The following is a 16,308-nucleotide window of genomic DNA, read 5'->3' on the forward strand; positions in this document are numbered from 1 at the left end:
TGGTTGGGGTTTATTGCTCACGTAATGCCACTCAGGGATGACTGAGGCTGGTCACTCTCATTTTAAATGTCAGGACCAACTTGCCTAGCTCCAGGCTCCTACATTCCTCATGGGGCAACACAGGATTTAGATGATGGATGAATGATACACAAATAATATTCTATATCCAATACTACGTTACAGGCAGAGTTTCAGCAAAAATAAAGGCTCTTCACTCTAATTGTAAATATAAGTACAGGTACTGTATTATTAGCTGTATAGCACACTGGTTAAATATACAATTACTGTACAGTACAAATATTCTGTTAAAAGTTTCCTTGCAAAATTAATTAACACAAATATTTAAGGAATGTATGAACATAAAACACATCCTCATCAAAAGACAAGTATTAAAAGCAAACAGTTTGCTTTGAAAACATAATTAAACCTAGACACTTCATAATTCTATATCCTGATTACTGAGGTCAACTGTCTCAAAATATGTACGGCAAAAGCTCGATTAACCGGCATCCAATGCATCAGCACATCCGTATAACTGGAACGCAAATTCAATCTAGCATGGGGTCGAAAATAGTCCAGATACCGGTCGTCCCCCTATAATTCTTGATTAGTTTTCTGTACAGTACAGGATAAAGTAGTGTACGCAGCTAAGTTTTCAAAATTATTTTGGCCTGTAACATGCTAAATTTTTCTTTAAATATCCCTACCTCTCCCAGCCCCCCACTAGTCTTTCTTAACTGGCAGTTACATCTCAAGCTAACCTCATACTTTACACTCATAGTCACATTACTAATACCCAAATATAAAACACTAGGATATGTAAAAAGTATATAATATGACTATGAACATGCTGCAGCAAGGAATTAATGCATTCTAACGTTGACAATAAAACAAAAACGTTAACAATGGCCATCCCAGGCCTAGTGTGTGTGTGTGTGTGTGTGTGTGTGTGTGTGTGTGTGTGTGTGTGTGTGTGTGTGTGTGTGTGTGTGTGTGTGTGTGTGTGTGTGTGTGTGTGTGTGTGTGTGTGTGTGTGTGTGTGTGTGTGTGTGTGTGTGTGTGTGTGTGTGTGTGTGTGTGTGTGTGTGTGTGTGTGTGTGTGTGTGTGTGTGTGTGTGTGTGTGTGTGTGTGTGTGTGTGTGTGTGTGTGTGTGTGTGTGTGTGTGTGTGTGTGTGTGTGTGTGTGTGTGTGTGTGTGTGTGTGTGTGTGTGTGTGTGTGTGTGTGTGTGTGTGTGTGTGTGTGTGTGTGTGTGTGTGTGTGTGTGTGTGTGTGTGTGTGTGTGTGTGTGTGTGTGTGTGTGTGTGTGTGTGTGTGTGTGTGTGTGTGTGTGTGTGTGTGTGTGTGTGTGTGTGTGTGTGTGTGTGTGTGTGTGTGTGTGTGTGTGTGTGTGTGTGTGTGTGTGTGTGTGTGTGTGTGTGTGTGTGTGTGTGTGTGTGTGTGTGTGTGTGTGTGTGTGTGTGTGTGTGTGTGTGTGTGTGTGTGTGTGTGTGTGTGTGTATGTGTGTGTGTGTGTTTGCAAACCAGTGCACCCTGAGGTGGCCATTAACATTTTTGTTTTACTGTCAACGTCATAATGCATTAATTTCTTGCTGCTATAGTTATATTCTTTTAACATATCCTAATGTTCTTTGTTTGTATTAGTAGTGGGACCAGGAGTGTTAAGCATGAAATCAGCTTGAGATGTAACTGCTAGTTAAGAATGACGGGTGGGGTGGGGGGTTGGGTAGGGGTATGGGGGATGGTCGGAAGCTGGGGCAGTGACGGGTGGAGCTCGTTTCGTCTCCCCCTTCCCTGGGCATCCCTGGGCAGATATTAGTGAACGTGAGTGTACCTGTACCGTATCTTACCTGTACTGTATCTATCTATCTATTGCCAGATGCCATAATCCCATAAAGGGTGGCCATTTGACTGAGTTATTTGTTTTGCAGGGAGGGGCACTAACCCTCCACCAACCCACTTGACACACAGAAAGCACGTATGGTTCGGTTATATGGTTACCATCCAGCGTTGTAAATGGTTTCTTGGCTTAAAGGAAACCATTTGGCTTGTCACTCAATGTAAAGCCACCTGTAAAGGAAAGAAAATCAATAAGAAGTGACAGGAAAGATGGGAGAAATAGGAAGAGAGGAGGGCAGGCACAGAAAAAAAATGATAAAGGCCAAGGAAGAAGTAGGCAGCGCTACATCAAGTGAGTGGATGATGGTCACCACCACCTACCACTCACTAATACTGAATAATGTACTTCATGAAATAAAGTCCCATGTTTGGTACTATTTCATTTGTTTGACCTCCCAGGAAATTTCTAAAAGTAACATTCGATTATCCAGAAAATTCCATATCCGGAATGGAAGAATCCCCATGCATTCCAGTTAATCGACCTTTTACTGTATTTGTGAATATACTTCATTCAAATGAAAGTCTAAACCATAATCATTTTGGTCAAAAGGTATAAAAGTAATGACTATATGCTTTGGTATGGAATACTGAGCTAAAAATGTTACAACACTGTGAGTATAGCTTGCTGTACTGCTTGTTTAGGAGTCAACCAAAGATCTGAAAAATACAAAGCAGAAAGTTAATGTGGATAATCCTGCATAACTGGTAATATATTACCAATCACTACTATCTTATTTGCACAAACAGTAACTAAAAACAACTGATATATTCTTCAAATAAGAGATCATGAAGGTACAAACAATCCTTTGATTCTGACAGTCACTTAAAAAAGAAAACACGAAAGTAAAGCATGTCTGACTTCTCTACGACACTTGAGAATGGACTCTGTTCCCTTGTATGTAATCTAACCATATATAATCCTCGAAGCTTCCATAAACATCCATCTGAAATTGGACCTTGCATACTCCACTGCCCTCTCAGTGTCAAGTATGGTTGTTACAGCTTGCTAACCAGCAAAAACTAATACAGTAACTAAACTTGCTAACAAATACAGCAAATGACAGTGGGATCTGAGAGATGAATAAGACATCTTTGCAGTGTATAACATAAATACAGTACAACTTATATTCCCTATATAATGCAACTTCAAAGACAATTAAAAGAGAATGATGGTTTATCAGACATATAATGCTTAACTATGAGCTCAAGGCAAATGGGAATTATACTGATTGCTGATCATGTTAAAATTATGAATACGGTTATTAATACACAATGTAAGTAAGGTGGGGTTAGTGCCCCACCCCATAAAAAGAACTAACTAAACAAGCGAATAAAGCACCTCGGACCAGGGCGGACCACAAGTAGACGACTAAGGAATGGACAAAGGACATTCTGAGGGTGGGGACATGGAATGTGAGAGAAGTGAATGATGAAGTGAAAGAGAGAGAGAGATTGTGCAGGTGCTTGAGGATGCAAGAGTGGATATATGTGGATTGACTGTACATGGATGGGGTAATAAAAGAGGTACAAGGTAGGGTAGTGGATGTTGGAGTGGCCCTGGTGAGAGAGGATAGTGTTTGGAAACTCCCTGTACTGTTGTTTGCAGATGATACTGTGTTGTTGAGTGAAGACGAAGGGGAGCTGCAAGGCTTGGTGGATGAGTTTCGGAGAGTGTGTAAGAAACAGAATCTAAAGGTGAATGTAGGGAAGAGTAAAGTGATGGTCTTTGAGAGAGGTGAACTCAGTGAATGTACAGCGAGGTTGGATGGTGAGGAATTGGAAAATGTGAGTACGTTTAAGTACTTGGGTAGTGTGATGAATAAGGATGGAGGTTTGGAGGGTGAAGTCCTTGAAAGGGTACAACAGGGAAGAAAGGTTGCTGGTTCTTTGAAAGCAGTGATAAGAAACAGGAAAGTGAGCATGGAAGTGAAAAAGTTACTACATGACAGTATTGTGATACCAACTCTAACGTACAGAAGTGAAGCTCGGACGTTGTTGGAAGGACACAAGTCAAGAGTGAGAGCGGTGGAAATGAGTTATTTAAGAGGAACCTGTGGAGTCACATGGAGAGACAGGCTGACAAATGAGGATATAAAGGAGCGTTGTGGTGTGGATGTGGATGTGATAGGAAGCGTTATGAGGAACACACTGAGGTGGTTTGGCCATGTGGAGAAGATGGAGGGTGAAAGACTGATGAAGAGAGTGTATGTGAGTGAGGTGGAGGGGGGAAGAGGGAGGGGGAGGCCAAGGATGATATGGAGGGATGGGGTGGAGAGGTATATGAGAGAGGGGTGCGTGAGTTGGGAGCAGGGCAGTGAAAGGGCGAGGGACAGGGTGACTTGGAGGCGATTTGTTTGTGGCCACCCCAAACGGGATTGAGGCATCTGGCAATAGATAGATAAATAGACTGAAACTAAATGGAAAGGTGGAAAGATGAGAGAATGGGAATAAGGTTTAGGAATATGTGAAGGAGTTAAGAATGAGAGGGCAAGAGAAGGAGTATGTCTGATGATAAGCAAGTAGTGGAAGGAGAATATAAGAGAGTATGGAACAAAGCGTGCAAGGATTGTATGGGTGAGGATGAAAGTAGGTAAACAAGCGTAGGCGATTGTGTGTGCGTATGCGCCAAGAGAGAACTGAGTGACAAGAGTGAAAGATGAGTTTGGGGCAAGTGTAGAAGCATGTATGGACAAGTTTGAGAGGAGTGAGAGAGTGTTTTTGACTGGAGACATGAATGGCAAAGTCAGGAATGTACGAGTGGGTGGAGTGGTTGGTCAGTGGGGTGTGCCAGCTGAAGTAGATGGAAATGGTAGTGCTTTGTTGGACATCTGTGCTGGTAAGGGGTTAGCAATAGCTGACACCTACTTTCAGCATAAGATGATCCACAGGTATACATGAAGAGTTATGAGGAGGATGGATGGTGAACTTGTTGAACAAAAGGCAATGATAGACTGTGTGTGTGTGGATGAGCGAATGAGAAGACAAGTGGTGGATGCAAGAGTGTGGAGAGGGTGGGGAAATGGAATCTCGGACCATCACTTAGTGATGGCCAAGGTAAGGCTGCAAAGAAAAGGGTTGAAGAGATGAAGGGGAAGACAGGAGGAAACAGCTCCTGTGAGAAGAGTGGAGAAATTGCAAGACACTGAGAAAATGGCAGAGTATAAGAGCATAGTGAAAGAAAGATTGGGAAGGTATGAGTTAGAGCAGATGGAAGGGGTGGAAGACGTATGTAAGATGTTCACAGAAGAGATAGGCGCAGCATGTGAGGTGGTTTGTGAAGTGTGGAGGAGATGCAGGGGTGTGCAAGGGACACCATGGTGGAATGATGAGGTGAAACGAGCTGTGGAACAAAAGAAGAAGGCATATAGTGAATGGTTAGCGAGTAGAGGTAGGGGAGAAGACGAGAGAGAGAAGAGAGATATATGTGAGCAGGAGAAGGGAGGTAAAGGGATTGGTGAAGGAGAGTATGAAGAAAGTGGATGAAGAGTTTGGGAGGAATCTGAGTGTGAAATGGAGGGAAAGTAAGAAATTGTTTTGGAAGGAGGTAAAGAAAGTAAGGCAGTGTGATAGGGGTAATAATAGGGGAGTGAAAGATAGGAATAATAGATTACTGGTGGAGAAGAAAGAGAAATTGAGGAGATGGAAGGAGCACTTTGAGGATTTGTTGAATGCAGAGAGTGAGAGCAGTGCGAGTATAAATGGTTGGGGAATGGCTGGGAGAAGGAGAGATGAGAGGAGGGAGGAAGAGATCAGTAGGGCAGAAATAGTGGATGCAATGAAGAAGATCAAGATGGGAAAGGCCCCAGGAATTGATGGCGTGTGTGATGAAATGCTGAGGTATGGCGGTGAGATTGTAGTGGCGTGGATATGGAAGTTATGTAGATTGGCTTGGGAAGAGGGAAGGGTTCCGGAGGACTGGAAATCAGGTATAATTGTTCCTTTATACAAAGGAAAGGGGGAGAGAGAAGTATGTGGTAACCAACGGGGTATTTGGCTTCTTAGTGTGACTGGAAAAATACAGTATATGGTAGAATACTCATTGACAGGGTTAGGCATATAACAGAGGAGCTAGCTGGAGAAGAACAAGGGGGATTTAGGAAGGGAAAAGGGTGTGTAGATCAGATATTTGTTCTAAGATGTTTAGTGGAGAAGTATCTAGAGAAGGGAAAGAAAGTGTATGCTGCCTTCATGGACTTGGAGAAAGCTTATGACAGAATAGATAGACAAGGTATGTGGAAGGTACTGAGAATGGAGTGAGGGAAAATTGCTGAGTGCTGTGAAGAGTATGTACGAAGGAGCTAGGGCTACGGTGCGAGTGGATGGTGAGCTGAGTGAGTTCTTTGATCTCAATGTGGGACTGAAACAGGGTTGTGTGATGTCTCCATGGCTGCTTAATATATACATGGATGGGGTTGTAAAGAAGAAGCAAGGTAGGGCAGTGGATGTGGGGCTGGCTCTAATGAATGAAGGTGAGATTTGGATGATTCCGGTGTTGTTGTTTGCTGATGATAAAGTATTGTTAAGTGAAGATGAATGGGAGTTGAAAGGTTTGGTGAATGAATTTAGGACAGTGCGTAGGAAGAGGAAGCTGAAAGTTAATGTAAAGAAGAGTAAAGTTATGGTGTTTGAGAGGAATGAAGTCACAGAATGCACAGTGAGGTTGGATGGCGAGGATATGGAGAATGTGAGTGCATTCAAGTACTTGGGTAGTGTGATGAGTAAGGATGGAACTTTGGGGGATGAAGTGCGTGAAAGGGTACAGCAGGGAAGGAAGGTTGTTGGTTCACTGAAAGCAGTGATGAGAAATAGGGAGGTGAGTATGGAAGTTAAGAAGTCACTGCATGATAGTATTGTGATCCCTACCGTGACGTATGGAAGTGAGGCATGGACCTTGCAAGAGGAGAACAAGTCGGGAGTGTGAGCAGTGGAAATGAGCTACTTGAAAGGAGCATGTAGAGTGACACGCAGGGACAGGCTGACGAATGAAGAAGTGAAAGAACGTTGTGGGGTGGGTGTGGATGTGGTTGAGAAGATTAGGAGAAATACAATGAGGTGGTTTGCACATGTGGAGAGAATGGAGAATGAAAGACTGACTAAGAGGGTGTATGTAGGTGAGGTGGAGGGAGGGAGAGGGAGGGGAAGACTGAGGATGAAGTGGAGGGATGGAGTTGAGAGGTATATGAGGGAGGGGGGATTGAGTTGGGGGAAGGGTAGTCAAATGGTGGGTGAAAGAGCGACTTGGAGGCGTTTTGTCTGCGGCCACCCTTTGCGGGATTAGGGCATCAGACTATAGATAGCCTAGACAGAAGTACACGCAAGCAAGAGAGAGAAACTTACTCAGTCTCTTCATCTCTCGTGTGTCGATCCTTGATAGACAAGTTGAGCACTCCTCCCTTTGCTGAGTCAGACAGCCAAATTATCACAGTTGATATTAGGGCAACTAAGGGAAAACACCAGACACCACAAAATTAGCTCATATACTGGTACTGTAAATAAAATTAATATCCCAATATACAGTAAACATACAAGTATCTGCAAATAAAAATAAAATGAAACAGCCTCGACCCATTGGCTGGAAATTAACTACTCTGTATTTGGCTAACATTAACCAATTTTACTATGCTGAAAGGAAATTAAGGGCAAAAAAACATTAAGAGCTATCATGATTAACAGTCTGACTATGAATAAAGAACTATGAATTTTGCTCCTGCTGACAACAAATGGTTTCATTCAGTTTACAGAGGCTCATCACAGCCAAAGGGTTGATGAAAACCCACATATTCCCAATATACAGAAAATATTTCTGCTAAACAACAAAACATGTCACAGCCCTTTAATATCAAATTCAAACCATGATACAGTTCACAACATAAAGCACCAACTATTTGTTAATATTCATTACAGAGCTGGGCACCGCAAATGAAAATTCACTCTGCAAACGCAAATCCGCAAACTCATACCATTGCCTTCCACAACCGCAAATCCACAAACTTATTGAAATTTGTGGTTCTGCAAATGCAAACCATTTATATACTGTATAAAATTAGAGCAAAACAAAAATATATATATGTAACTGTTTTTACTATAAAACAAGGGTAAATCATTCACTATTATAGATACATTAATTAAGTTATTGCACTTCACAGCTCACACTTGACAAGTTGACACATCAGTTCACCTCTATTCCTTGGCTCTAACCTCCTCAGTCCTCACTCCTCAGTCACAGTCAGACTTCTCCAACAACTGAGACAACTCCATCCTGAGCAGGTCCATGTTGCCCTTCATAAAAACAAACTGCTCAAAGTTCTCAGAGATCAGGCTGGTTTGCTGGCAGGTTTGCTTAAGCAGAAGTACTTCCACAAATGCAAAACCACAAATTTGCGTAAAACTTGTCGCAAACACAAATCTGCAAACAAAATCACACTTCCGCAGTCGCGGAATTTGCGGTTTGCAGAAGCAATTGCATAAGTGCCCAGCTCTGATTCATAATAAATTCTGGAAAAGGTAATAATCAAACTATAATAGGTAATTTACATGCACCACCACTCAACCACTACACTGGGTAGTACAGTATGCACTCCAGACTGACATAAGCAAATTTCACTACAGGTATATGGTCATGGACAAATGTTTGCTTAATATTCCAATAAGTCTACTTTACACTTCGGACATGTGTGTCACTTTCCTCCCTGATCTTCTATTTGAAACCGGGGTGTATATTTCAACTCAAAGCTAAATTACACGGAACACATTAACCAGGTTGTCAGATGCTGTTCCTTGTAGCCTAAATCAGAAGCATGTACTCTGTGAGACAGTTTCTGAACGGGCACTGCCTCTTAACCCCTAAAGTACTAACAGGATCGATCAATCCGTTTTCAAGATTACGCTAGATGCTGAATGTGATCGATAGAGGAGCCTTTGTAAGAAACTGTGGACACTAGGTTTTGGCCCAACTGTGACATATATCGATGCAAACCAATGAGAACTAAGGGCCGTTTTCACAGACATCCCTAACCTTTTGGGCCTAAACCAAAAGCACCTTTGGATTTCACAGTCGCTCCGATTGGCTTTTGGGAGCTTACTAACGTGGGGACGTTTGCCTGTGTTGATGCGGTAGGGTTGGTAGTTCTGGGTGGCGAAAACACTTTCCATATGTAAAGAATATTTAGAAATTGTAATGTAATAAATGTGTTGAATAACATAGCTGGAAAATCCACTTCACACAATTCTTACTAATATATTCAGGAGTGAAGATATTCGTAAGAACGCAGCAAAAATAACGAACAGGAAACGTCATCGGAATGAAGAGCTAACAGCAACCTCACCACGCTCCTACTTGAAATTGGAAGTAAGCTGAATCCTGATGAATGCTATGTATTGTAAAAGAGGCTTAAGTGAAAATAACCATGCAGTAACATGTATAACGTCTAATGAGTGATGATGTGGTTTATTAACGGATATACTATAACACACGAACATTTTCTTTTCTAAACGGGGTGTTAGCTCCATCAACTTTTACATCGGGCATCAGATATTAGAATTTTCATGAAAATAGGCATTAGACAACGATTCTCGTATTTCTTTCGCGTACGTTTGTTGTGGAGCCTCCACCAGTCTGCGAAAGGCTAGTATTCGGATACATAGTAGAAAGCCTCATAAAAATACACAATTATATATTTTTTTTCAGTACCGGGTGTGTTTTTTACCCCAGAAATATTACATTGGGTATATAATATTGAAATAATAATGAAAATGTTACATGTAATTATTCTTTTACTTTTTTACTTTTGGGGCCATCTCTTGGGGAGGCTGCAGGCCCCCCACGAATGTTCCAGTAATTTGTTCGGGCTGTCCCAAATGTCGTCCCCAACAGAGGCCTCAGAAGGCTGGTTGGGGGCGACTGTGAAAACGAAAACGTGCGTTCGGAGGACAGTAGGCTGTTGGGGACTGCATTGGGGACGACTGTGAAAAGGCCCTAAGTACTGGGTAGGGAGGGGGGGAGAATCTGGGCCCCTACCCATGGTGGGAGGGTGATTCCCCAACCATCCTCTCACCACCTTCCTCTACCCCAATATCTTTGTTCCCTCTCCCCCTCCCTCGCCTCTGACTGCCTCCTGCTCCCTCCTTCCCCCTCTCCCACAATCCTCCATCATGCCACTGTGGTTCCCCTGCTTTTCCCCCCCCTCCCTGTCACCCTGGAGAGGGTTATATCCCCCCTACCCATCCTCCACACCCCTGTACTCCCTCTCTGCCTGTCCTCTTTTTCATGTGGTGTCTGTCTCCCACCTCTATACCCCAGTACCACCCCTCCAGGCCTTTCCCCACCCCACCTCCACCCCCACCCCCTGCAGTATGCTGTTCGCTTACCTCTCCCCCTCCCCCCGCCTAGAATATTATACTGTACGTCATTGTTACTACTTATGTTGCATGTTTTCATTCAATACCAGATTACTGTTTGTGTAATTGCATACACTGATGAACGAAACAAAGAATGTATGTTTTTTCATGTTATGTTTTTTTAATTTGACAGCTACACAGCTATAAGGGAAGGGGATAGGGAGAGGGAAGGTGGGGAGGGGAGAAGTGTTGGGGAGGGAAGGTGGGGAGGGGAGAAGTGTTGGGGAGGGAAGGGTGTTGGGAGTGAGTGAGGGACACCGACATAATTATTTTGCATCCTATTGTTTGGAAAAAAAAAAAAAAAAGATTGAGCTGGAAAATTCTGAAGCAGGGTGGGGGAGGAAGGGGGGTAGCTCTAGCTTTTTTTTCCCCTTGAAATTCTTACAGCTACTTGATTTGACAGGTCTGAGGGGAGGGGAGAGGGGTAGGAAGGGGTGAGGGGAGGGAGGGGAGAGGGGTGGGAAGGGGTGAGGGGAGGGAGGGGAGAGGGGTGGGAAGGGGTGAGGGGAGGGAAGGGAAAGGGGTGGGAAGGGGTGAGGGGAGGGAGGGGAGAGGGGTGGGAAGGGGAGAGGGGTGGGAAGGGGTGAGGGGAGAGGGGATGGTGGAGTGTGAGAGTAACACCAAGAAAAGATTTTGCATGCTTTTGTTTGTTTGTTTGTTTTTGACAGCTGCACAGCTATGAGGGATGGGGACAGGGGAGGGAAGGTGGGGATGGGAGAAGTGTTGGGGGGGAAGGGTGTTGAGAGTGAGCGTGGAACAACGGCATAATTACAGTATTGTGCATGCTATTGTTTGAGAAAAAAGAGCTAGAAAATTCTGAAGGGTGGGGGTAGGGGGGGAGGGAGGCAGCTCTAGCTTTTTTTTCCCCTTGAAATTCTTACAACTACTTGAGTTGACAGCTCTGAGGGAAGGGGATGGGGGGTGGGGGGAGGGGAGAGGGTGCTGGAGTGTGTAACACCAAGAAAAAGATATTGCATGCTTTTGCTCATTTTCTTTTTTATTTGGACAGCAACACAGGTATAAGGGAAGGGGACAGGGGGAAGAGAAGGTGGGGAGGGGAGAAGTGTTGGAGGAGAAGGGTGCTGGGAGTGAGTGGGGACCGCTGACATAATTATTGTGCATGCTATTGTTTGGAGAAAAAAAAAAAAAAAATGAGCTGGAAAATTCTGAAGGGGGGGAGGGGAGGAAGAGGGGGGGGTGATGGGAGTGGGTGAGGAAGGTCATGGGAGGGGAAGAATGGGGGAGGGATGGGGTGGGAGTGCACAGAAAACTGAAGTTGCCCTGCCTGGAAAGGTAACTTTTTTCAACTTTGATGGGCTATTGCTCATGAACCACTTGATCTAAAATGCTCTGGTTTGTGGCATAAGGTGTGTAAATTCATGCTCTAAACCTTGGGCATAAAACTTTTTACTTCTGTAAGAGTAAAAAAATTGGCTCCATATACGGGTTTTAAGGAAGTTCGGGCACTCAAATTGCGTATCCTAGGGGTTAACACTGGTTGACACAATGGTTCTGTCTGAAGCTGATCACTGTAATACATTATGGGCTGGTTTCCCTAATAATCACTTAAAGAAGGATCAGTCTGCATTAACCTATCAACCTGTCAAAATCTTCCACAGGAGTACTCACTAATGTTTAATAATATCCAGCTCAATCTTGCATCATCCTTGAATATGCTTGGGGTTCAATTCACTCGGGACTTATCTTGGAAAGATCATACTGCATCTCTTGTAAAATCTGCTTCCAAGAGATTAAGTGTGCTAAGCCGACTCCGTGCCTTCTTTACCCCTGCATGGTTGTTGACACTATACATGGGTTTTATTCGCCCCTCTTTAGTGCACAACTCTCATGTGTGGGAAGGCTCCCCACATACAGCTCTTCTCAACAGGGTGAAGTCAAAGGCATTTTGTCTCATCAACTCTCCTCCTCTTACTGGCTCCCTTCAACCTCTGTCTCTTCGCTGCACTCTTGCCTCTTTATCTCTTTGCTATCACTACTTCAATGGTCACTGCTCCTCTGAACTGTCTGCTTGCATCCCTTCACCTCTATGACGGGTGCGTAGTGCCCGTCTAGCAACAAACTCTCATCCCTTTTCTGTCCAACTCTCTAATGCATGAGTTAACCGTTATTCCCAGACCTTCATTTGTGCAACAGGTCAACTCTGGAACTGTCTCTGTCTGTATTTCCTACTTCCTATGATCTCCAGTCTTTCAAATGCAGTCTGTCCAGGCATCTCGAAGTGAACGGATCTTGAATTTGGCTCTCTTTTGTATTGTTTTTGTTTTTTCCTGGAAGGAACTGTTTAGCAGGGTCAGTCTTTGGTTCCTTCTTCCTCGCATTAAAACAATAAAAATAAAAAAATAAGGCAGAAAGGCATATCTTTGGCCTCCTTCTGAGAACCCCTACTGTGCTACCTCATTCCTATATGAGTTGCACTAGCAGCCAGTTGTTACTGATCAACCCTAGTCTGTCTGGTTGAGTAGACCTGGCAGTAGCAGGCAAGAAAATGCCTATGCAGGGCTGTTCTGTGCAATGAACTGATGTCCCTTTGCCTCCTCACACTGAGGAATGGGGAATAATGGGGAGGTTTGGTTCCTGGATGAACACTACATTTGTGTCTCCACCCAGTTGACAGGGGCATCATTGGCTCGACTTCACCACATAATCTGGTTATATGGTTACCAGAGCTGGGCACTTCCACAATCACTTCCGCAAACCCCAAATTCCGCAATTGTGGAAGTGTGATTTCACTTGTGGATTTGTGTGTGTGTGTATGCGCCAACGCAGGATCGTGCAAGTAGAGTGAAGGAAGAGTTCTGGACAAATGTGGAAACAAGCATGGAAAACTTTGAAAGGAATGAGACTGTCTCTGACTGGAGATATGAATGGAAAGTGTAGTAGGTGGGGGCACTCACCATCCACTCACTCAATATGGTGCTGCTCACGGTTGTCAGCCCTTTCCTTTTCACCATCCTTCTTTCCTTCCATCCTCTTCCATCTTTCTTTCCTTCAATCTTTCCTCATCCTTCTGCCTATGGGTAACTTTACACTCCCTCTTCTGTCTTTCTTTCCTTCATTCTTTCCTATTCCTTCTGCCTGTGGGTGACTCTGCACTGAGTGACAAGCCAAATGGTTTCCTGTACACCAGGAAACCATTACTACACTGGGTGGTAACCATATAACCAAATTTGGCACCTGGTGATTTAGTGGGTAATTATGGCGCTCCAATCAGATCAAGCAAGTGAAGGTTTATATCCAAGGGGTGGTTGGGGTTTAGTGCTCATGTAATGCTACTCAGGGATGAATGAGGTTCGTCACTCTCATCTTAAATGTCAGGACCAACTTGCCTAGCCCAGGCTCCTACGCTCTTCATGGGACAATGCAGGATTGGATGATGAATGAATGAATAATGAATGAATGGAAAAGTAGGGAATGTGAAGGTGGATGGAGTAGTTGGTGAGTGGGATGTGCCTGCAGAAGTGGATCAGAATGGCAGTGCTCTAGTGGACATTTGTGCCAGGAAGGGGTTGGTGATAGCCAATACCCTCTTCAGACACAAAATGATCCACAAGTATACATGGTGAGTGATGAGATGGGTGGGCGGTGAACTGAATGAATGGAAAGCAAAGATTGATATTGTGTGTGTGGATGCAAGTGCATACAGAGGTTGGAGTTGTGGACTTTCTGATCACCACTTGGTGGTGGTGAAAGTCAAGGTTCAAATGAAATGGGAGAACAGAAGAAGGGAATGACAGGAGGAAGTAGTTCATACAAGGAAGGTGGAACAGTTACAAAAGGATGGAAAAAAGGCACAATATAAAAGACAAGTGAAGGAGCGATTGACAAAATATGTTTTTGGTGCAGACAGGGGACGTGGAAGGTGAGTGCAAGATATTCATAGAAAAAAATCTGTGCAGCGTGTGAGGTGGTGTGTAGGGTGAAGAGAAGACGAAAGGGGGTGCAACGAAAAACATGGTGGATTGAAGAGGTGAGACAGGCTGTGGCGCAAAAGAAGAAAGCATATACAGTAAAACCTCACTATAATGGACTAATTGGGGCCCAAGCCATTCCGAATAAAGTGAAATTCTGATAAAAGCGACATCCGGACCTCCCTCTGCTAACCCAGACTTTTTCTGATGTATCAGATGTTAGTCCAGATTGCACCAATGGTTTTTAAACTGTTTTCACTACCACTGCAGTACTATACTGTATTATACATTCACTACGATAATCAAATGGTATAATGTATATAATAATACTGTACTGTACACTGATAAACGTGTCTTTTATTTGCCTTATTGTGGCGAACGTAGCTCAGGTGATTAGTCAGTCCAGACTTCTTCTGGCTTTATTAGACTCTTCCCGATATATAAGAGTTTATTCTGGTAGCTCTTTGATTCCCATAAAAGTGAATTCCAGTCTACTGAAGTCCATTATATCAAGGTTTTACTGTAGTAAGTGGATGAGAAACAGGTGTGGAGGAAGTTGAGAGATGGGAGAGAGAGTTATATGCAGAGGGGAAGAGAGAGGTGAAAAGATTAGTAAAAGAGAGTAAGAAGTGAGTGGATGAGGACTTTGGAAGGAATTATAGTGTTAAGTGGAGGGAATGTAAGAAAATGTTCTGGAAAGAGGTAAAGAGAGTTAGACAGGGTGTTAAAGAAGTTATCTGGGGAGTGAAATATAAAAATGGTAGAGTAAAAGTGGAGACGGGAGAAAAAGTGAGCAGATGGAGAGAACACTTTAAGAAATTGCTGAACACAGAGAATGAAAGTAATGTGAGTATAAGTGGCTGGGGAATGGCTGGGAGAAGGAGGGATGTGAGAAGAGAGGAAGAAATCAGTAGGATGGAAGTTGTGGAAGCAATGAAGAAAGTCAAAATGGGGAAGGCCCCTGGAATTTATGGAGTGTGTGGTGAAATGCTGAAGCATGGGGGAAAGATAGTAGTAGAATGGATGTGGAAGACATGCAGATTGGCCTGAGAGGAAGGCAGAGTCCTGGGGAATTGGAAGTCTGGTATAATTATGCCCCCATACAAAGGAAAAGGAGAAAAGAAAAGTGTGGTAGTCATAGGGGCATTTGTCTTCTTAGTGTAAAAGGAAAAGTATATGGTGGGATACTTATAGACAGAATTAGGAAAATAACAGAGAAATTAGTTGTAGAAGAATAGGGGCATTTTAGGAAGGGAAGAGGTCATGTAGATCAGATATTCTTAGGTCTTTAGTCGAAAAGTTTCTAGAGAAATGAATGAAGTTGTATGGTATATTGAAGGCCCCTTCACCCCATCCTTCCTCTCCCCTCCCCAGTTACTGCCTAACTACCATTGTGAGTAGTTGCTCATCGCAATGAATGCTGCACATGCTCATTTTTGTGAATAAACAGTGAATAAACTGCAATACTTCCCCACTAGACCACATGGGAATTTACAGTGTTGTGCAGTGTTAAGAAATTAGAGTTTAGAGTGCAAAGGATTAAATGTGGAATGCAAACTGGCGGTTGAAACAGGTGTGGGGCTATTTTTTATTTTTATTATTATTATTATTATTTTTTTTTTATGTGCTCAGCTCTGGGCATAGGCTTCACAGCCTGTTCCCACGGCCCAGTAGTCCTCCTACATATCATACACCTCTACATGTCACCACTTTGGCACTAACACCCACCGTCCATACTGAATACATTCTAGGACTGTCTCACACAGGACTGGTGTATTGGTATTAGCAGGGGTCTTTTTACGACATGTCGGCTAGTCTTCTGGTAGATCGGTAAAATCTGCTTTACATGAAATTCAAATCCCTAAACTGCCCCAACAGGGATTTGAACCTGGATCCGGTAGGGCCACGGGCCACCTTTCTACCGATTGAGCCACCGTGCAATGTTAAACAATTATAACTCACAGTGCAAAGAATTAAGTGCAGCACAACACTGGATTACTAAACATGCTTCAAGAGCATTTTCACTACTGCCAGAGCCTTAGAGGAAGTGACCACAGACATGCTGTAAGTACCCTGTACACTGC

General features: G+C 43.5%; 1 protein-coding gene across 2 annotated transcripts in view; it reads right to left on the reverse strand.

The window, feature by feature from the left end:
• Positions 1-359: 359 nt before the first annotated feature.
• LOC145393490 (lysosomal dipeptide transporter MFSD1-like) overlaps positions 360-16,308 on the reverse strand; it is a 306,345-nt gene continuing 290,396 nt past the window's right edge. The window contains exons 10-12 of one of the 2 annotated variants that reach the window (XM_080267610.1): positions 7,236-7,338; positions 2,381-2,555; positions 360-472 (exon numbers count right to left, since the gene is read on the reverse strand). In XM_080267610.1, coding sequence (XP_080123736.1) covers positions 2,537-2,555; positions 7,236-7,338 — 122 coding nt within the window. In that variant the 3' untranslated portion in view covers positions 360-472; positions 2,381-2,536. The remainder of the gene's footprint in view (positions 473-2,380; positions 2,556-7,235; positions 7,339-16,308) is intronic. The other variant, XM_080267611.1, reaches the window with a different exon arrangement.

This window comes from Coenobita brevimanus, chromosome 24 (genome assembly GCF_032717465.1).
Source record: "Coenobita brevimanus isolate Jiangsu-jjx chromosome 24, ASM3271746v2, whole genome shotgun sequence".
Taxonomy (NCBI): Eukaryota; Metazoa; Arthropoda; class Malacostraca; order Decapoda; family Coenobitidae; genus Coenobita; species Coenobita brevimanus.